The sequence below is a fragment of the Miniopterus natalensis genome, chromosome 12, assembly GCF_054644295.1.
Source record: "Miniopterus natalensis isolate mMinNat1 chromosome 12, mMinNat1.hap1, whole genome shotgun sequence".
Lineage (NCBI taxonomy): Eukaryota > Metazoa > Chordata > Mammalia > Chiroptera > Miniopteridae > Miniopterus > Miniopterus natalensis.
This window is the reverse complement of record NC_142092.1, coordinates 49,857,787-49,880,096: the sequence shown is the minus strand read 5'-3', so window position 1 is coordinate 49,880,096 and position 22,310 is coordinate 49,857,787. Positions and strand designations below refer to the sequence as shown.

At 44.1% G+C, this 22,310-nt stretch overlaps 2 protein-coding genes across 2 annotated transcripts in view; one reads left to right on the top strand and one right to left on the bottom strand.

Moving 5' to 3' along the window:
* Window positions 1-16: 16 nt before the first annotated feature.
* On the top strand, window positions 17-18,175 carry TSTD2 (thiosulfate sulfurtransferase like domain containing 2). Its single transcript, XM_016222965.2, has 10 exons — window positions 17-279; window positions 3,067-3,269; window positions 3,804-4,117; window positions 5,185-5,305; window positions 9,841-9,966; window positions 10,944-11,049; window positions 11,947-12,065; window positions 12,508-12,666; window positions 13,254-13,392; window positions 15,198-18,175. The coding sequence occupies exons 2-10, from the start codon at window positions 3,108-3,110 to the stop codon at window positions 15,536-15,538; spliced, it is 1,587 nt and encodes a 528-aa protein (XP_016078451.2). The 5' UTR covers window positions 17-279; window positions 3,067-3,107; the 3' UTR covers window positions 15,539-18,175.
* Window positions 17,366-22,310, bottom strand: part of TMOD1 (tropomodulin 1) — a 50,552-nt gene continuing 45,607 nt past the window's right edge. Inside the window, exon 9 of the mRNA XM_016222967.2 lies at window positions 17,366-18,271. Coding sequence (XP_016078453.1) covers window positions 18,207-18,271 — 65 coding nt within the window. The 3' untranslated portion in view covers window positions 17,366-18,206. The remainder of the gene's footprint in view (window positions 18,272-22,310) is intronic.

Here is a 22,310-nt window from a genome sequence, read left to right as displayed (position 1 = left end):
GAAGCCCGGGGCTGAGAGCCACGCTGGGAGGCGGGCGGCCTAGGAGGGACGCTGCAGTCCCAGCCTCACTTCAGACCCTCCCTCAGGGGGCGCTCCACTTTTCCCAGCGTGCCTTTCGCTGATAGCCCCGAGGACTTCCGGAGCGGGGTGACGTCTCCAGCGTTCGTTCCGGCGTGAACTCCAGGCGGGGCCTGCAGGTTCGGGGGCGGTGAGCGGCGTTAAATTCTAGGCGGAGATTCTTTGATGAAAAAAGATCTGAGAGAGGATCGGGACAGGCAGGTACGTGCTCCTCTAACTGCCACTTCCGGGCCTTTGCCTCCTCAGGAAAGCTGGGCGAAGAGATTGGGTCTGGCCGGCGCGCCATTTCCGTAAATGGCACCCACCATTCATCCGATTGCTTAATCCAAAAATAGTAGATAGGAGTCGGATTTTGGGTCCTCCTTTTCCTTCACTTCCTACGTAAACAATGGGTCAGTAAACCGTGTCGGCTCTACTTTCAAAACGCATCTAGAATCAGACCACGTCACTGGTTTGTTTACAACTCTCCTGTGCCTTGGCGCTGTGAACTCCAGCCCCTCACCTCCAGGGCTCTGCCCTCTCGTCCCTGTGCTCCAGCCACTCTTTCTTCCTGTGCATCCAGTACGTGAAGCTTGCTCCCACTTTAGGAAAGATACTCCCTGTTTCCTTTGCCTGTAGAGCTCTGCTGCTGAATCTGCGTGGATGGCTGCTTGTCATTTAGGCCTCAGCTCAAGCATCAGGTCCTTAATGAAGCCTTCTCTGGCTACCCAATCACTGTTTTATTTCATTGAACAAATACTGTGTTTACTAATATTTATCACCTCGTGTGTGCCAGGCAGTGTTCTAGATGCTGAGGATGCAGAGGTGCACAAAAGAAAACCCCTGCTTTCTTGGTGCTGGCGACCCATTCAGGGATGGGCAAGCCTCAAAGGTAGTGAGCAAAGGGACCGCAGCACAAGAGGAGATTAGAGAGGTGGTGGGAAGGGCTTTGTAAGGACTTTGGATTTTAAGTTGAGAAGCCTTTGGAGACTGAGCTGACTTAATTTTTTAATAGTTACCCTCTCTGGCTCTTCCATGAGGAGGCCAGTTAGTCTCCTTCAGTAATTCGGTCAAGAAATGATGGTGACTTGAAGGCGGCTGGTTGCAAAGGTGGTGTAAAGTGATCTGATCTGATTGTATTTCAAAAGGAAAGTTGATAGGATTTTCTGAAGGGCTGGGTGATAGCGTGAAAGAAGCAGCCCCAAGTTTTTTCTCTGAGTAACAGGAAGACTAGAAATGTCGTTAACACAGGTGCAGAAGACTGTGGAAGAGCAAGAGTTTGATTTTGAACAGTTGCACTTGATCAGCCTGTTAGCCTTCCGGCTGAAGTTATCCAGTAGACTGTTGGTTATGTGAATTTGGAGTTCCGGAGAGAGGCCCACTCTGGAGATATAAACTTGGAATCAGTTAGTGTATAGTATTTCAAACATAAATTTCCCTTTATGTGTGATTGCTTACCTTTTTGCTTTTTTCATGGAAGCTTCAAATATTTATACAAGTCGAGAAAATTATGTAATGAATTCCCATGTACTTTATCAACCAACTTCAGCAATTCCCAACTAAAGGCCAATCTAATTTCACATATATTATCCCCCCTTGCACAGTGATTCTGAGGGAATTTAGTTTTTAAGTCCTTGGGACTAGATGAGATCACGTAGAGGGTGAGTGTAGATAAAGCAATTCAACATTTAAAGGTTGTGACAGATGGTAAGGAAGATCCCTAGCAAAGGAAATTGAGAAGCAGCAGCTCTTATCACTGATATTTTCATGTTTTTAAATTTGTTTACATATTTAGTGTCTCTCTTCTCTTACTAGAATATGAGCTTCAAAAGAGCAAGGGCGTTAACTGTTTCAATAAGACCTGCATCTGCAGCACACTTCTATGTGCCAGGCACATAACAGTCTCCACATAGAATAGTTAAGAATAGATCTACATTAAAGTGAGACCTGAAAAGGATTTAGAGTGAGGGGAGGTCATTTTGAGGTGGTGGGTAAGGTATGGGTGGAGACTGTGAGACAGGGGAGGGCATGGGTCATTTGTGGAACTAGGCGAAGTCCATTGTGGCCAGAGTAGGACACGTGAGGGAGAGTGTTTTTGAGATGAGCCTCGAGTGGTAGGGGAATTAAGGACTTGCCAGACACTTTACATATTCCTTTTCAATCTCATTTTAGAAATTAGGGAATTAGAACTCAGAGTTTAATATCTTGCCCAGCTCCACATATTTGCACTCGGCTACACCACAATCCAAAGCCAGTGCCTTTCTCCTTTCCCACCTTTCCCGATGTTTCATGTTCCCTCTTTCTGTTTCATGTTGCCTCTTTGTCACCTGCAATATTTGCTTTATAAAAGAAAGAATGCAGTATGTTGGTTGTATTGTGTCCATTTTGACCAGATTTGGCCACAGTAGCAATTTGTGTGTTTCTTCTGGCTCACTAAAATGGGGCTTTCTTGGTATTTATTTCTTCTAAGAAAGGGAATTTGCATTGCTCAAAAATTTAGGGGACAAAAAAGAACAAAGTGTTTATAACTAAAGTTACTAGTACACAGTGTGGTTGTACCCCGTGCTTTTTTGGTATCACTTAGCTTAAATGTTTGTGTGACTTGCCCTCTAATTCAGGTCTTAGCTCAAATGCTACTGCCTCAGACTTTACCTACCCTCTGTGTTTTAAAGGGCCCCCTCCATCACTCTGACTCCTTACTCTGTTTGTCTTCATAACCTCTTTTACCATCTGACTTAAAAAAAAATCAAATTATTTGCTTACCTTCTCTCTCCATTGGAATGTAAACTCTAAGAAAACGGAGCCTTTTTCTGTTTCATTCACTTTTCTATCCCCAATATCTAGAACAGTGTCTGCTAAATAAATACTATTTATTGAATGAATGAGTGAATGAATGGATAGCTTGGGCTACTGGGCCCATGCTCATTTGCATGATTGATTAGCTTCAAGTTTACTTCAAGTAGTAATCAAAGACGTGGACATTGTTGTTTCTCCCTTGTTGTTTCCTAGTTAACTAAAAGGAATCTGTCCCATTGCTGCAACCAAACCAAATGCCTTCTATTTCACCAGACCAAGGAGATGACCTGGAGGCCTGTGTTTTAGGATTTTCAGACTTGGATTTGAAAGACACAAGTCTTACCAATCCCAGTAGCAGCCTCAAAGCAGAGCTAGATGTCAATACAAAGAAGAAATACTCATTTGCAAAGAAAAAGGTAAAATTGCTGTTGACGTTTCGGGATCATGTGTGTATAGTGTATAGTTAATGCAGGTAGATCCAGAAGTAGCTCATCAAGGTTGTCCTCCAGGGAGTGGAGAGATAGTGAGACAGTAGAGTGCTGCTGTGCTCAGGGTAAGGTCTAGTCAGGACCATTACCGTTTATCTTCACTCAGTGCCAGGCAAAGGAGAATCTTAGGCAAATTGTGGCGCTGAACATGTTTGATGGGGTACAGATCCCAGACAGGTGGGATGGATTCCTTTCCCCACCTAGGGTTATGGGAGGGATCCCAGGAACCCGGGAGACCTAGTCAGAGAGAATAGACAGGCAGTAGGGCAGCTGCTAGCTAAGGCACCTGAGCTGGTATAATGCTTACTAGTAAAGCTGTTATTCTCCTATGTTCTTGTACTGAAGAGTAGGACATAAAACTAGAAACCCTTGTGGAAAAATAATAGAAGGAATTTCACTGAGGCTCCCATTAGTCTTAAACCTAAGGCTATTTAACAGTGACAATTTGAAATATAATTGCAGGCATTTGCCCTTTTTGTCAAAACCAAAGAAGTTCCAGCACCTTCTTATAAATGTAAAGAACTATGGTGGAAATGCTGTCAGCAGCTGTTCACGGACCAGACCAGCATCCACAAACATGTGGCAACACAACATGCTGATGAGATTTGCCACCAGACTGCTTCTATTTTAAAGCAGCTGGCTGTGACATTGAGCACCTCAAAGAGTCTTAACTCTGCCGACAAAAGGAACTCCCTAAAAGAGTACCTTACTCCAAACCATGAAGTGTCTACATGGCTCCCTGATGTTAGTTGCTTTAGCCCTGATGAGCTGATAAGGTAAGAATTTCATTGTGTACTTTTGGTTTAATTTAAAAAATGTTTTTCCAGCCACAGTGAGATATCACTACCCATTCACTAAAATGTCAAGATCCTAAAGGCACAGAATTTCTCTGTGGGCCTAAGCTAGGCCGATAGCCCGTGTAATAGGAGATTATAGCCTATGCAGTAGCATAGACCCACACAGCTAGCAGTGTCGCCAGGTTTTTTGAAAGCCATACTGCACCTTTTCTTTAGGGAGAAGTAAAGAGTAGAAAATTGTATTATTTTCAAAGAGAAATTGGAAGGCCTAGAAATGTTAATGATTCCTTTACCCTGAAGAATGCCAGAGCTTCAAAAAGGTTTTTTGTTACCAAATGTGGTTTTCTGAGCTGAATAAAGGATGTTAACTTTTAGAACCGAGGCATAGGATTAGAGGTTTTGAGTCTGCCTTTGAAAAACTTAGCAAATCATACTACAGAATTCTAGAGCACAGATTTCTGATTTTAAGCAATACCTGAACTATTTGGTGAGTAGAAAATATCCAAATTTGATATACATTTATGACTAGTATTTAGTGCCAAATTCACATTGTTTATCAGAAAGAAAAGGAGGAAGAAAGAGAATTGAACTTGGAATCAGACTTGAGCTAGTCCCTAAAATTTGTTGTGCCTTCATTTCCTCACTTTTAAAATTGGAATAATAATGTCTGCCCAGCCTACCCGCACAGTATTGCTATATGAATTATATAAAATGATGGTAAAAGCACTTGTGAACTATAAAGTGCTATATAAATGTGGCCTTTTCATTTCTGTATGGTCCTCCACTTCAGGGAATTTGCATTCTAGTTAGAGAAACAGAGAAAAGGGCGTGAAACAATTAGCAGATGATCTGAGACAGGCTGTATAATTGTCAGTTAAATTGTATGGTTCAGATCATTTGTTACAGGAGTTTAGAGAAAGGGAAATAGGCTCTAAAATAGAGAAGAAGGCATGAATTGCTTCGTCTAGGCCTTCCCTCCAACACTGCCTGGGTATATACTTTATGAGTTGTGGCTTATGCTCTTTCCCTGTGGTTTTCTTTGACAGTGGCCAGGGCAGTGATGAAGGAGAGGTGCTACTTTATTACTGCTACCGTGACCTGGAGGATCCCCATTGGATCTGTGCCTGGCAGACAGCTCTGTGTCGGCACCTGCACCTCACAGGCAAGGTAACACCTCCCACACCCCATCCTTCACTGAGCTCCTCTGGCTTTCAACTTGGAGGCTGTGCTCATTACAGAAGGATTTACTGAGTTCTTAGAAATTAGTGAACTCCTACTAGACATTTAAGTAGAATACTGGATAGCTATTAACGTGTTTTATAAGAATATTAAAACTACTCAACCATGTCATTTTAACATGAAAACATCTGTAGACAATATATAAAAGGATGAGGTATGCATGTGTTCCAACAAAACTGTATACAAAAGCAGGCAATTTCCCCTGGCATAGGGAAATGTTCCTGATATAGTGACTGGAAAAACATTTTACAGAACTATACATATAGGTGCGATTCCAAGTTTCTTCTTAATTTTCCTAGAACATGTCAGGGCCTTCACCATTTTGTGGTACTGACATTTGCTGTTTTCTTTCCCTCTAGAATGCTTTTTCCCTAGATCTTCACATGGCTCATTCCTCACTTCAAATCTCTGCTCAGATGTTATCTCCTCAGAACTCTAATCTGAAGTGGTCCTTTTTGTAAGCCTCATCACTTTCTATCCGCTTCTGCTCATAGAATTTCAAAGAATTCACTACTATCTGAAAGTATAATCTTTGTTTAATTTATTATTTCTGACCCTTGTAGAATGTAAGCTTCATGAAGACAGTAACTTTGTCTTAATTGATGTATTGTTAGTGCTAGAACAGGGGTTAGCACACAGTAGACATAAATATTTAGAGAATGTTGAATAAAGGAATGAATGTGTGCTTGTAACAAAACCACAAGTGTGTTTGTATAAAGATAGAGGACAGTAGATATCAAAATGTTAATTATGACTTTCCTTAGGAGAGGATTATGGATGGTTTTTCTTTTTTTTTTTAAAAAAAATATCATTGATTACATAACTATACATATATGTGTAAATTAAACTCAAAAGTAAGTGAATTAGGTTCCCTCTGGAATCCCCTCTGTTTATGACACTGTACTATTTATGCCTGATCTTTCCCATACACGTCCCAGGTTTTAATTCCCTTTGGCAGTCATTTGATCAGTCAGTGACATTTTCCACATCCATGTTTCCTAACAGACAGTGATTGAAAGCATCATTTACCTCATTCATCACCCAGTCCTGCCATTTGTACCTCTAAAATGTCCCTCTGTCATCCACTTCCACACCTTAGACCAAGTCCGCACCCTTTCTTACCTAGTCCATTTCATTAGCTTCCAGACTACTCTCCATTTGTCTGTCCTTGCCCACCATTTAATCCATTCTGCACACAGCTGCCAGAATGATTGCCCAAAGTCAATAAAATCGTATTACTCCCTCCTCAAAATCTTTCAGCACCTATCTAGTGCATTTAGAATAAAACCCAAATCCTTAACATGCCCTTAGGTTCCTCCATGATTTGGCCCCTTACCTTTTCCACTTACCTGATACCATTCTTTACTTAGTTTCTTGGAGCCCATGAAGTCTTTTTATGTCTTTGGTCCCTTTTACAAGAAAAGCCTTCAAGAAACTCTCATACCCACTTGGTTTCTCCTGTCTAATTTTCCCTCAGTCTTCACTTCTCAGAGAGATCTTTCTTGACCTTCATCAGTTTCATTTTTCCAAATATACTCTCTTATAGCATCTTGTAGTTATTTTTATAGCATTTGTCAGTTTGTAACTTTTATCTTAATATCTGTGACCTTTAGTCTGTCTATAAGCTCTAAGAGGGCAAGAAATTATTTTTTTTCAACCACTGTATCCCTAATTCCTAGTACAGTTCCTGGTAAAAAAAACTTAGTAAACATTTGTGGAATTAATACATTTATCACCATCTCTACTTAGCGATCGTCTTAAAAGATGGATATTCTCACAGTAAACCTGAATGTACAAAATATGAAATCAATCCCTTTCGTTGGTTCAGGGGCAGATTTTTATTCTTGGCTCAACCTAAGGCGAGCTAGCAGTGAGGGTTCCTAACCACAAGGTGGCAGTACCTGCCGAGATCTTAGGTCTAAATTCTTAGGTTTCAATGAAACATGTCCAGTTGACTGAGAGTTTTCTGCTGGCAGGAAATTTTCAGAATATTGGCATTTAGGTAGGGAAAGAGGAGAACTTGAAAATTCTGGAAGCTTAAGGAAGAAAGCTTCTTGTTCCTATTGCTATACATTCATTATTCCCTGAAGATACTTAAGGGAATGCCTTGGAAGCTTTGGAAAGGAAAAATTACGAAATTTGGCCCTGGCCGGTTTGGCTGAGTGATTGAAGTGTCAGCCCTTGGACAGAAGGGTCGCAGGTTCAATTCCCAGTCAAGGGCATGTACCTCGGTTGCAGGCTCGAGGTTGGGGCGCATGTGGGAGGCAACCAATCGATGTGCCTCACATTGATGTTTCTGTCCTCTGCTCTCTAAAAAGTCAATGGAAAAAGTATCCCTGGGTGAGGATTAAAAAAAAAAATTACGAGATTTAGAGCCAATAAGATCTGGTTTCGAATCCCAGACCTTCACCTGCCAACTTGTGCCCTTTGTCAAGTTACTTGACTTCTCTGAGCTTCAGATTCCTTTTCTGTTGAATGGGAATTATGACAGCTACCTTTCAGGACTATAATATAAAGTTTCTGTGTTATAGTAGGTGCTCAGTAAGTGCTAACAACTGCTCTTCATCTCTGAGGTTTAAGGCTTTCCTCACCGAGGAGCTACTTTGAAGGTTTCTGTTGAAGAATCCCAGACATTGAAAATTTAGTGGATGAGTTTAGAAATTGCTCTGCCTCAACTCTATAGGGAGTGGATGTGCTTGTTTTATTTGGGTTCTGAGATTAAAATAACATAGGAAAGAGTCTACTGATCTACCCAAAAGACAGTTATGTAGAAGTATGTACCTCTTCATCATTTCTGTCACAGTCAAAGTTTTAGGGCAGAGTTCCTGACCCTTATACTGGTTCAGCTCTGTTTTTCCTTGTAATTCCTTAAAAATATGTAAGTTGAAACACCTAACCAAAAAATTCTTTCTGAACATGCTTTAGAGGGAAGTTTCAGGACTAGTGGGAGAGTAGATAGTTAATATTACTTATAGTAAAGATAAGCTTTAAACATTGACCCATCAATATTGTTAGACATACAGAGAAATGGACATTCATTTTTAATGATCTCTACCCTTTGCATAAGTTTATTAAAATAACAGGTAGCAAAAATGTATTATTTGTATTACTATTAGTAATACCTATAGTTATCTCAATTTTGAAATAAAGCCTAATTAATAAAGAACTTTGTTAAATTGGAAAAAATGTGTATATATCAGTTGGTAATAGATATTGTAGTCTGTACAGCAGAGATGACATATACTTCCAACTTTCTCCTTCCATGCCAAGAACAGGCTTCACTAGACTGCAGTGCTCTTTCTCAGGGAGTCTGGATGTGATCCAGAATGCTCAGCATGGAACTCTGCAGAGCCATTACCAGTGAGCTGGCATGGGCTTGTGAAATGAATCCCATTTATATCCATGCCCTAAAAGAATCAAGTGTGGCAGCCAATGAAGTATTTTCTCTGGGCTCTGAAAAAGGGGAGCCTTTAAATTTTTTCAAATTCTAATGTATTGGGAGGTGTCATTGTTACATAGATAGTAGTAACAATATAGGACTTTAAATCACCTCTCTTTCCAGAGAATATCATGACACAAGTGGTGCACTTTCTCTCTAGCACTTTCCTCTAGAGAGCTCAGCTCCCTTTAAAGATGATCCATCTTCAAACTCACCCAAGGATTTTGTAGCACCAAAACAACGAACTTTGCAGGGTCCCCGGAACATTGCCTCTTAGGGTAGGGGACTTAATCCAGTCTCTAATATTAGTCCCCTAACCAGTGAAGCATTTCAAAGAGAATACAGATTTGAGAAGCCACAGAGCCTCAGATGTGGATACACATTCATTTGTTCAACAGATACATAGTGAACACCTACTATGAGGCAGGTGCTGTTCTAGGCACTGCTTATGCAACAGTGAACAGAGCGGACACATACTCCTCCTGGAACTTTGTATTTTAGTGGGTGGGTCTGCAATGGTGGGCTTTCCCCAAACCGTTCCCAGCCCTCAGGTATGTTCTCTGTTTTAGGACTTGGGTAATGTCTCCCCAGCAACAGTTTTCTTTGTTGGTTCTCTTTTATCACTGTTTTATCAAGATGAAGAAATTAAGGTTCAAAGAAGTAAATTAATTTTCTGCGGGCACTTTGCAAGTAAGTGGCAAAGCTGAATTTTGATTCTAGATCTGTTGACCCGGATTAAACTCAAAATGTGGTTCTTTGGCCACTGGACAACTTGAGCTCCATAGCAAGTGGGGCTTTCCAATAGTTTCATTCCTCTCATGCTCTTTTTCAGCACAGTAGCTGAGTACCTCATTCCAACTGTGGGCAGTGCCACTTTAGAAAACGACAAGTATCTTTGTGTGGTAATACTTTGGTGTCCACAGCAGTGTCTCTGCATCTCCTGTTCAACTCATTGACACACCTGCACCTGTTCTACCCTGGGAAGATTTACACTGCATTCCCTTTCTCTCACCATCTCTCTCAGGTGCGCATTGCTACAGAAGGAATCAACGGGACAGTTGGTGGAAGCAAATTGGCCACCAGACTCTATGTGGAAGCCATGCTTTCCTGCCCGTTGTTTAAGGATTATCTGTGTAAGGATGATTTTAAGGTAAGAGAGATTGAAAAGAAAATGGCTCTAGAGCTATTTGCTTCTACCTTGGTGCCTCTTCCTGCTGTAGGTTATGAAGAGGAGGTCAATGTAGAGAAATAAGCAGTAACCCTTCCCCGTTACAAGGTTACAAAGCCATATGCTTGGTCCAGTTCTTCACTAAGTCGCCATGTGATCTTGGACAAGTTAGTGCCCTCTCTGGACCTCAGTCTCCCTTCTTAAAGAATGAGGTTGATACAACTTACACAATCTAAACTCTAAAACTTAGATGTGTTTGCTCACTTGGGAGAATGTCTGGCGCTTTCAGTAAACCTGGGAGGATCAGATCAGCATTTTACAGCACACTCCCAGGGAACAAGGTTGCTCTTACAGCGGAGCTGCTTTACCATAACAGGTGATAAAGGTGGTGGGAAATACCTTGCTAGTGTTAGTGCTGATGGTTTTCAGTAAACACAGGTTGCCCGGCCGGGCGTGGCTCAGCGGTTGAGCGTCGATCTGGGATCCAGGTGATTGGGGTTCGATTCCTGGTCAGGGCACATGCCTGGGTTGCGGGCTCAATCAATGACTCTCTCATCATTGATGTTTCTATCTCTCTCCTTCTCCTTTCCTCTCTCTGAAATCAATAAAGGTATATCTAAAAAAAAAAAAAAAAGTAAACATAGGTCACTGCCCCAGACAAAAGCTGGGATGTAGTCTTACATGTTGAAATCGCTCAGTTATTGCTATAGAAAAATGCCGTTTCAGTGTAACTTTCTGCACATGGTAGGCATGCAGTAAATAAGTACCAAATAAAAGAATTACACCTGTTTTTTAATAATATAATAGCTGAAGTATTAAAATGTCTCAAATTAGGAAACCTGTTTTAATGGGGAAAAGGGAATTGCAGCCTAGACTGTTCCAGATAATTCAGCATCATTAAATGTCTTACACCTGAAGATGGAGAGGAAGACTACTCTGCTCTGTTTTTCATTGGCTAGACCAGCAAAGGAGGAGCTTGCTGTTTTCCAGAATTGCGTGTTGGTGTATTTGAAGAAATTGTGCCTATGGGGATCAGTCCCAATAAGATCTCCTACAAGAAGCCTGGTATGTGTGCTTTTAGAAGGACAAAACAGTATCGAAACAATGTTGGAATTCATTCCTGAGCAGAATGAGGCTCCTGTGGTGCTACCAAGCTTTATCATGAGTGGTGGCTGTGGTGTGGTTACTCACTGCCAGAGTCACCAAAAGTCCCTCACAACCTACTGAGATGTCTGAACCCCGAAAGATACAGGAATATTCCTATCCTGGAGAGTCGAGAAGGCAAAGGGCCCCAACAGACAGGTTCTCTCTTTTTAGTTTCCGTGTCTTATTTCATCTCCTTTCTCCCCTCGCCCTCCATCTTGTATATCATTCCTGCTGTGGACCCCTTCCCCTGTCTCTTTTAATCATGCACACAAACTTAGATACATTCTTCCTACCCTTTTGTATTTAAAAAAAAACCATTATTTTAACATTTCCCCACAACTTTATGCTCTCACCTGCCTTGAACTTGGGCTTGACCTGGGCTAGAACAGTTTATAAAGAAAGCCTGTAGTCAAGCATATAAATGTCTAGGCTCCTCATGTGTAGTGACAATAGAAGACTGGCCATAAAATGGACCCGCAAACCCACAGGGCAGTTAGATCCCGACAGTCTGGTTTTTGTCATGGGGTTAGACCAAGTCTGAGGATGTAAACCTCTTTGACTAGTTATTTCTAAACTGCCAGGTCTCTATAGTGCTCATCTTAGGAGGAGGGAGAGTGAGGACACCTGAAATTACTAAATTATTTCATCATGATCACCAGATAGTGTTATTTGGAAACATAAACTGTAATTATAAAGAGAAAATGTTTGGGTAGAAAGAAACAAAGCAACATGCTAGTCCTTAGCCTGGGCCAGCTGTGACTGGGCTTTGTTTCTTTGTTCTTGCTTTGTTTTAACTAATTTTTGGTTTGGTTTTAGGAATCCACTTATCCCCAGATGAATTTCATAAAGAAGTAGAAAAGTTTTTGTCTCAGGGAAATCAAGAACAAAGTGATACTATCCTACTGGACTGCAGAAACTTCTATGAAAGCAAAATAGTAAGAACCAGAATTGAGTCCCCACAGTATGGCATGTTCCTAAAGGGGACACTGTGTGCCCACCTGTGGTCATGTCACCGCTAGCAGCTTCAGAGAAAACCCAAGCCTTTGAACTCAGGATCTGGTGAGAAAGTCTAAGAAAATAAGAATTTAAGACATCTTGGCATATAATGTGGGCTCTTGTCCCTGTGTGCCTACCCTACTCTCGTAAAGTTTGCTTTGGGCAGCCTCTCCAGTTCTCCTGGAGACTCTGGGAAGGTGACCTGCAGCCTACCATTCTTGCCTCTGAGTTCCAGATCTTGAAGTTGAAAGGTCAGAGTGTGGGATGAGAACAGCAGCTAGCTGGTGCTTCCTTGCTAAGGGAAGGTGGGGGGTGTTTGACACAGAGAAAAGCACACCAGGTAGACTTTTGGTTCATTTTCCTTCTGCTCCCACACTGTAGGGCCGCTTCCAGGGCTGCTTGGCCCCAGACATCAGGAAATTCAGTTACTTCCCTAGCTACGTGGACAAGAATCTAGAACTTTTCAGAGAGAAGAGGGTACTGATGTATTGCACTGGGGGCATCCGTTGTGAGCGGGGTTCAGCTTATCTCAAAGCCAAGGTGAGTCATCCTCCTCGGGCACCACAGGCCTGGTGGTGAAGAAGGCGCCACCCCAGCATGCGTTGCCCCCCCTTCATTCCCTCTCCCACCCCAGCCAGCCGGGGGGTTATTTTTCACCTTGTATGGTTTCAGCTTAGAGTTTTGTAAGTACAAAATCTGAAGTTCTTAAATCTTAAGATGTAAAAAACACTTAACAGTCTTAGAGGCTCATCAGGTACAAATGGGAAAGATTAGTTAACATCTCCCTTTGCGTAATACTTTTGCTTGATCCCGAGAAGAGCAAATTCAGTAACATTACATGTCCCAACAGGTGTCTTCCTATATTTAGGGGGCGGCAAAAATAGTTGAGCTTCTCAGGATCTAGAGAGTGAAGGCCCTGACTGCTTTCGTCACCCATCCCCCTCCCACCCCCCTATAGGCAAGATCTGGCCAGTTGGTTCCTTGAGCCCTTGGTCAGCAGTTTCTCAGTGTCCTGCAGTGGGAGCCAGGAGCCACACTTGGGCATTCCTCGCCCTGCGCCCCTCCTCCATGGAGCTTCTTCCTGGCCTCTGCTTATCTCCTCAGATCTGTTGTTTTTCCACACATAGGGAGTGTGCACGGAAGTGTTCCAGCTCAAGGGTGGCATCCACAAGTACCTGGAAGAGTTTCCTGACGGTTTTTACAAAGGGAAGTTGTTTGTTTTTGATGAGCGTTATGCCTTGTCCTACAACAGTGACATAGTGTCAGGTAGGTCAGCACAGGCCCAGAACCTAAACTCCATCAGGTACACTGTATGAACCATTCTGGAAGGCAAGCCGGCACTGATCCCCTGAAGAGTAAAATGGAGGAGTGCATAGCACCACCATTGCCCAGCAGTGGGAAATTCAGTGGTGCAGCAGAGTTAGGAGGCCTGTATTGGGATCCTGGCATCACCACTTACTCGCTAAGGAAGTCCTTAACATGGGGATAGTGTCCCTTGCTCTCTCTACCTGCTCGGTGTTGAACTAATAGGCTAAGTCAGGGGTCTTCACCTGGGGTTAATATGTAGAATTCAGGGATTCTGTGAATTTGGATGGGAAAATAATTATAATTTACCTTTATTTTCATAACCCTTCGCTAAATGTAACACTTCATCAATTGTGAATGTAAGCAACACATCAGTAGTATTAGATGTACCTGTAACCTTGTCAACAGAAATCACGATATTTTCAGATTACAAAATAGTATTTATGTTCATCATTGCTTCAAAATGGAAATAGCCCACCACTAAATCTTATTACTTAGTGTGCTAATACCTTACTGTATTCCAGATTTTAAAAAATATTTTAATATTTTGTATTTCTTTATAATTGGTTTCCTTTGTAATCCTACGTAGTTTATACATTTAAAAAATATTTTTCTAGGAGTTCATAGTTTTCATTAGACTGCTAAGTAAATCCATGGCACAAAATAAAAGAACCCTTAGTTTAAGTGGTCTGTGGGCACATGTAGTATGCACTTTTGAGTGGTGGGTGGGGCATTCCTAGGTGGGAGCTGAACCTAGGGCCAAGGCCAGAGGCAGGGGTGGCCACAGGAAGTGTGTGGTTTGACTGTAGTTCTGAGTCCACACTAACATGTACCAAATGAGGGCCGTCACTGAAGAAGGATGGAAATGATCCTTTAGAAAAAAGCTCTTTCCTGTGGATACCAGTCTTGAGTAGGAAAGGTCACGGGCCAACAACCCTAGTGGTTACTGCAGTTTTCTAGAATGGGGTCAGACTGAGATTGCATTACTACTCAGGTAATAAATAGGATGTGAGTTGGATTTTCCTCTCCCCTTCTTGATCTTTTAATTCGTTTGGATGGTCTTCTATGTCTTACTGAAAGCTATTTCACATCTGCTTTGGAGCTAGTTGGAGTATAATGGGGAGAAGGCCCAGAGGCAGCTTAGATAAGCTGGGTAAAGAGATTTGAAAAAGAATGTTACCAGTGGTAACAGAAGTCAGCAGGGAAAAACCCGCTAAGAAAGTAGGTAAATATGAGTTTTAGGAATAAAGTAGGTAAATATGAGTTTTAGGAATCCCGGTGGCAAGTGTTTGCTAGCAACAAACAGCAGGAGAACCTCAGGCCTGCCCGGGGGAGAGGGTTGTGGCTGCAGAAGTTGAATGTAGATGTGGGGTCATCTGCATTCAGGTGTGTTGTCTCCCAGTGAAAAGGGGGTGATCTAAAGGAAAAAGATCGCTGACCAAAGGGGTGTTTGGCTATCTTTGGAACAGAATGAAAGAGAAGCATTACTACTTGATTTCTAAGTGGGGAAAGAAAATATGGACCAGTGAATGCTGGAATTAGGGAGACAATTTCCAGGAGCAACCACTCCCTGCAAAAGGGGGGATGAGGAGCATTTTTTTGGTACTATTTACAAATCTTCCCCAGGCGCAACAGGATCTATTCGATTCTAATCAGCTGAGGGTTATATTTAGGAACTGGAGAAGTGCCTATCTCTCTCTCTCTCTCTCTCTCTCTCTCTCTCTGTGTGTGTGTGTTTATAACAAAGATTATTCTTGCTTCCCCAGAATGTTCATACTGTGGGGCCCCATGGGACCAGTATAAACTCTGCTCCACTCCCCAGTGCCGCCAGCTTGTCTTGGCCTGCCCCTCCTGCCAAGGACAGGGATTCACAGCCTGTTGTGTCACATGTCAAGACAAAGGGAGCAGGCCCGCTTCAAGCCCTACCCAGAACAGCTTTAAAGAAGAATGTGAGTGCACAGCCCGACGGCCACGCATACCCAGTGAACTTTCACAGCGGCAGCAGGCACAGCCCCTCGTGAGTCCAGAGCCAAGGCCCAATGTTGAGGACGGGCCCTGCTTGTGTGAGCAGCACCTTCAGCATTTCCTTAAGCCTTCACAAAGCTAGGTGAGGTGACCATGTATTGGAGAATATCAAGGCTGCAGCAACAGAGAAATGGGGAACTTCGTTGCTGGCCAGTTCCAGCGTGGCACACTGGTCGCCATATTGGCCACCTATACTTCATAAGAGGAGGGAAGAGGGAGTTGGTGCTGACCACTTACCTAAGACATTCTGACACAAGATGCTAGAGCACAGAAAAAGGTGAGCCGTGTGGGATCCCAAAGCAGCTAAGGGATAGAGCCTTGAGCTTGGGAACCAGGTCATGCCCTTTCTGTGCCATGCATCAGGGCTGGTAGTAGTCATTTTTCTTGTCACCTAACCTGTCTGTACCAGTGATAGACATGAAAGTTGTGGCCCTGGAAGTGGACTCCTTAGAACCAGTCCTCTTGGGCCACCTGCCACCCACCCATATTGTCACCTTGTCTCTGTTAGCCGGGGCACACTAGACCAGGATCTGAAGACTATGGCATTTGGCCCATTGCTTGCTTTTGTAAATAAAGTTTCATTGGAATAGCTACACCCACTCGTTTACGTATGATTTATGGCAGAATTAAGTATTTACAACAGAAGAATTATGGCCCATAAGACCTGTAATATTTACTATCTGGTCCTTTACAGAAAAAAATTGCTACCTCATGGTCTAAACCAGGGCCATTTGGATATTTATAACATCATTTGTGGCCATACAAAATTATCAACTTAAAAATTAGCTATGAAAAAAGCTCCTACATTTATTGAATTTTAAACCCTGTCTTTGGTTGCCTTGGCAGGGCCAGACCAAATGATTTCACCGTCCATGTATGGCCCACAGGTTAGACACTCCCCACCCCTGGTCTAGGCCAACAGCTCATCTGATGGAACAGATGGTCTTAAAATTGTGGCCCACCTTCATTTTTTATTGATTTGGTTTCTAACAGAGCTTTTCCCCTAATAGTCTCTGCTTTCCCCAGCACCCACCACACTTAGCTTTTAAGTATTTTGAGATTCAGGTCAGCTCAGTGACGCTGACATTTGGGCGGTTTTTACATGAGTGCCTTGTGACACAAGACACCTTCTGAGTGTGGTCATTTAGCATTGTTGTGGTTTCCGGGCCTTGTTGGGTGTGTGTCCCTGTCACACAGGTCCCAAGAAACACGCAGCCATTCATAGACCAACAGATTTAATGTTATATTGCAGTTTCCAGTGATGCAGAAAACAGCTGCAGTTGTGTTTCAAGGAGAAGCCGGTGGGGATGGCTGTCCCTGCAGTGTGGTGCCACTCCTGGGCCCATCTGCAGCCTCCGTAGACACTCTTCCACAGTGGTGAGGCCCTGGCTCCACCTCTGGTTACCCTGCACTGTCCACATCATTACAGTTCAGTGTGCAAGACTTTTCTTCTTTCATTGAAAGCCTTTCTGCTCAGTGCTCTGCAGCAGTCTGTGCTCGTCAGTTCTTTGGCCTGTCCTTTGTCATAAGATTTGTCCAATCACTCATAAAAGTAACTCCCCAAGCAACAGAAACACTAGCTTGACTGGCACTGTGGTACATTAAAAGGCACAAGGGCATGTGGCTTCACATTTTTGCTGGATTCCCAAGAGGTGCACATGATGTTAAAAAGGGATGCGGCAGAGGTACCAAAATTACTTTTTCAGAATAATCATCTTGTGATGGTTTAGCCAGGGTTTCCTAATTCTTTACTATCTAGGTCTTCACCATTTTTAATCTCTTAAAAGTTAAGAGATTAGCAGTGACTTGTCTAATAATAGTGCTGCCTCAGGTAGTTGAAGTCTGTCAGCATGGCCACAGTGGACTAGAAGTTTATCTCTCTAATGTTTGACCTCACATAAGCCATTAGCCCACTGTGCAATATAGAAAGGTGTTTTCAAGCATTTGGCCATAGGTTTTCACATCCATCATAAGGTTTGCATTGGAGAAGGAAAAAATTCTTTCTGACTCTGGTATTACATCGTAAATAAATCCCAGATGTCATAAAGAACACTCAAGGAGCTGTTTGTTGCCTGGGATTGGTAAGAAAAGGATGGTTTTTGAAACTTGGAATTTCCCCTTTGGCTTTTCTGTCATTTCCTTATATCCAGCAAAGGAAATCTTGTGCTCTTTGACGCCTGGCAGAGCTCTGTGACCTCAGTCTTTTTCTTTCTTGAGGGGAAAAATTGTGTTCTTGATCCGGTAATCAGTTTGGCAACTTTAATCTTGTGGTTCTTAAAATTTAAAGGAGGGTTAATAAAGAATCTGTTCTGCTTGCTAAATAGCTAAGATGAAATTTGTAATAAAGTATTGGATAATGCTTCTACACTGTGCGGAAGAGTATGCTTTTGTTCGTGCGTTACGCATCATAAATACACCTGAAACACCACATAGCAAGGCCACCAGAACTGGCTCTTGGGGTTAAGTTACTGCTGCTGTAACATCATCTTGAGGAACATCTGCCGGTTCAGAGGCTTCTTAGTTTTTAAATAATAACCAGACTGAACTTCTGTGACTAAAGAAAAACTTCACATTAATCATAATTTATAAAACTTCAGCTATAACCACTAGTCAACCTAAAACCTTAGTGCATAAAGAACTGAACCACGAAAGGGTTTTGTGCCGGCATCCTGCCCCCTGGTCTCCACTGCAGAGCACAGATCATCAGTAGCACATGTCCAGTTCAGAGGCGTGGCTGTCACCGCCTCGCGCTAGACTCCACTCCGGCACTTGGGAATGATGGGCCCAGTCAAGTCCGCGAGTCTCCTCTTCCTCACTGGAAAGGAATGGAGATGAGATGTGAGCCCCTCGTCCCTGTGCCCCAGGAGCCCCCTGTGGCTCAGAGCAAGCGCTGCAAAGCTGCTCACTAACGTGGGTCGGCAGAGTCTGAAGCCAGTTGTTTCTAAAGGACAGTTATGTGTGGGTTGTGTAACAGACCTCCAGTTGTCAGCGTTCACTGATGAGGGTCTGTAGGGTAGATTGATTCATAAATTACTTCTATATCACTGACCTCATAGCATAAAACCCCTGTATCCAGCTCCACTGTTTTTCCTTTGTGTACAGAGGCCCTGCAGCTAAAGATCCTCTCTCGGTTCAGATAAGAGTTAAGATCAATTGATCTTAATGAGACTAGGGTCTTACCCTGCTGGAAACTTCCTCAGCTTTCTCAGAGCTCCTGGCCTGCTCCTGCCTCTAAACAGTTTCTGCCCTGAGAATCCCCTGGATTGTCTGTCCCCTTATGGTTAACCCTGACATTTCCCAGGGACAAGACATTACAAGCTCAAACATCGATCACAGAACAGAGTAGTTAAATGCCAGGAAGAAGAAAGAAGAAAGCACTAGCCAGGAGCTTGCAGGCTGGAGGCATTAGCTTGCTTACAAGATGACGGGACAGGGAAGGGGGCTCCCTTTGTTGTAACAAGGGAATATTTTCAAAATGAATTAAGTGTCCGCAGATGAAGACCAAGCAGCAAGCTAGATCAGCCACAAGAGAAAGAAGCCTGTGGAGCTGGAAGGTGGCAGCCAGGGCTGCTGGTGTGGTAGAGACAGGAAGCAGAGGGGAAAAGTTTGTCTAGACTTAGACGTCTTCTAGTTCCCGAGCTGAGCCGAGTAGAACTGTGGCCACCAGATTGTTGCATACATGCTGCAACAAGAACCGAATCAGCTTGCGCAAACACTGAGTATATAAAGTAGAACCACCCAGGAAGGTGCAATACTCAGGTTGTGGCTGGGAGCTGGCAGGGAGGGGTGTGGGGCACACAGGGCACCCACTATCCGAGCCAGAGTTCAGCTGGTGCCTGAGCTCCTACGCAGCCCTTTACCCCCTTTAGAATAATAATAAATGCAAATCAGCGGGCAATCTCCTGGTGAGAAAACACTGTGGCCAGATTCCTGGAACTATCAGACTGTCCAACAGCTTGGGGGTACATGTGGAGAAACGAAACCCAAAGAGCAGAAGAGGTTCACCAAAGGTGAACCAGACCTTTAGGCATGTCCACGCTACCTGTACGAGCATGCCCAGCAGGGCGGCCCTCCTTACACCTTTTACACTCAACACCTCAGCGCAGCCCTCCAGCAATTCTGGAATGTCCATGCTGTTTCCATCCCCATGTTATGAATGGGGAAAGAAGGGCAGAGAGAGGGTACGCTTTTTGCTCAAAGCAATGCAGTTGGCACCAGAGAGAACCAAGGCTTGTGCCTCAGTGCAGCGCCTCCCTCAGTACAATTGGGGCCTGCTATGTGGGTTTTACATACCCACAGCTCATCTGGTTCTCAAGGAGGATTAGCTCCTTTCCCCTGGAGAAGAAAAGAGCCAGGTTCTTGGAGGCAGAGTCAGGACTGGAACCTGGGTCCCCAGCCTGAGTCTCAGGGTACAGAAAGGGATCCCATGTTTCTTTCCCCCCCTGCATGCCCTCACTGCGTACACTGGGCTGGATCTGTCCCAGTTTCCCTGCACTGATGTCACAGGGACTAGATGAGCAAAGGAGGAGGCAGCCATTTACTCAGGTATTCTTTCCTTCCATTTTTAAAAAGAAAACGGAGTTTTTAATATATTTTTATTGATTTCAGAGAAAGGAAGGGAAAGGGAGAGAGAGAGAAACATCAATGATCAGAGTCATTGATCAATGTCTCCTGCATGCCCCCTACTGGGGTTTGAGCCTGCAACCCCGGGCATGTGCCCTGAGGGGAATCGAACCATGATCTGGTTTGTGGGTCAATGCTCAACCACTGAGCCACGCCAGCTGGGCTTTTCCCCTGTTTTAATGATGGAGATTTTCCCTCCTCAAGAGAGGGAAATAACATGCCCCAAGTCACGGAGAATAAGTGACAACACTGAGAGTGGAAGCTGGGTCTTCCAATATCTCCCCTTCAATTCAATCTGCTTCTTCCATTAAAGCAAACTCCTCCATATTGCTTATCCTTGCAACAGCCAGGGACACATTTATTGTCAGAGCCCAAAGGAATCTTGAGTCATCCAGACCAACCTCCATGGTGGATTGAGCTCCCTCTACAGGCTGGACACCTCCTTCATGTCTTTGGGAAGCATTTTACTTTTATTTGTAGAAGCAACAGCATTTACTGATGCTATTACCAAGCACAAGAATCAGAACTAAATATATTGCTTAACTGGGGACCAAGATATACCAACAATAAGTTTCATAATATTACAGGTACCCTGGCAGGTCTCTATTAGGAATGAGGCATAATTTATGAAGTGGTCAGATCTTCTGAGGATGGGCAGGTAACATTCTGCTGAATCTTATAGGATGAAGGGGCAGATGGTGGGAAGGGAGCGGGAGCATTAGGAGTAATGGCCCTCTACAGGGATGCTTTTGCCTGGGTCACTCGAAGGCACTCTAGCTACCTGGACTGGTTGGTACTAATATGGCAAGAGGATGGCTCATTAGGGGTGTCCAGAGGTGAGTCTGGCAGCGCCTGACCCAGAGAGGAGGTGGAGAGCACAGGCTCGGGCTGCACAGCCAGTTAAAAGCCCACTTCTGCCCGCTGACTACAGGTAACCTCACCTAGGTCTCCAGGCCTCATTTCCTTAGCACAGAGTGGGGATACAAGAGCGCCTGCGAGGCTGGTTGCTGGCAGCCTGCAGGAGTGAGTAAGGTGGGAAGTGTTCACAGCAGTGCCTGGCATGCCGCGGGCATCATGAGTATCAGTTACGATTGTTAAGGGACTTGTGAGTCATGTCAAGGAGTTTAGCTGTGAGCACTGGGAGCCCAGAAGGGTTCTAAGCAGAACAACAGGACGAGCTTCGGGATGTTTGCTATGCCACGTGCCAGGCCTGGAGGAGCTGAGGGCTGGAGGAAGCTGCAGGAGGCCAGGTGAATGCAACCAGGGCTTGATATGAGCCAGCGCGAGGGGGTGGCGAGGGGGTGACGCCTCGCTGTGCAGAGAGGCCCAGGTTTCTGGTTGGAATGGCTGTGAGGAAAGTAATGCCCTTTCCCGAGATGGTTTCCGGGGGAGATGATGAAATTGATTTGGGGTGAGCTGTGCCTGGGGTGCCTGTTAGAAAGGTCTTCCCTGAGAACACAGAAAAAGAGTGACTTTCCCAGGAAGGGATGTTTTCTGCTTTTAAACATGTTAATCCCCCCCACACACACACTGTCCTTACTTGAAGGCTGCAATTCAGATTTCATTAAGTGGAGAGAACTTCAGCGGTAGATTTATAAGACCTGAGAGCCATGCTTAGCCTAGGTCTGAGCTATAAATAGTGTGGAGATAGGAGTCATCTGAGATCACCATGGGGAAATGTAGGTGGGGATCCAGGGCTCCTCCCAGCTACCACCATGCCCGGCCCCTGTCTCTCCCACAGAGCACTCTGGTAAAAGCTCAGTGCACAGGGCGGGAAGGATCAGGCACACCAGTCAGGATGGGTCCCAGGCAGGCCTTGGGGACTGAATGTCCTCCCAGGAGGAGCCCACCTGCCTCACACGCAGGCAAGGCCCAGGCACCACAGAGGCCCGGCCATGGGCCAGGAGCCAGCACAGAGGCAGGTCAGAGTGAGAAGGAAATGGGAGAGGCTCAGACACTGCTAACGACTAGGGTGGCTGGGCGGGCCCCGCAGGAGGATTTTAGGATAAAAATATTCAGCCGGAAAACACAGAAGCCTGTCTGCTTCGCTGGAGCATCAAGAGCGAGATAAGACAACTGTGTTGGAAAAAAGGGATTCTGTCTTACAGAGGGAAGCTGAGGCACTGTCAGAATCAGAAGCATTTCTTTTATAAAAATTAGCAGATGGCCACAAATTTGCTTTTACAGCTGGAAATCCCACATCACCAACTAGTGCTCTGCATGTAGTGTGT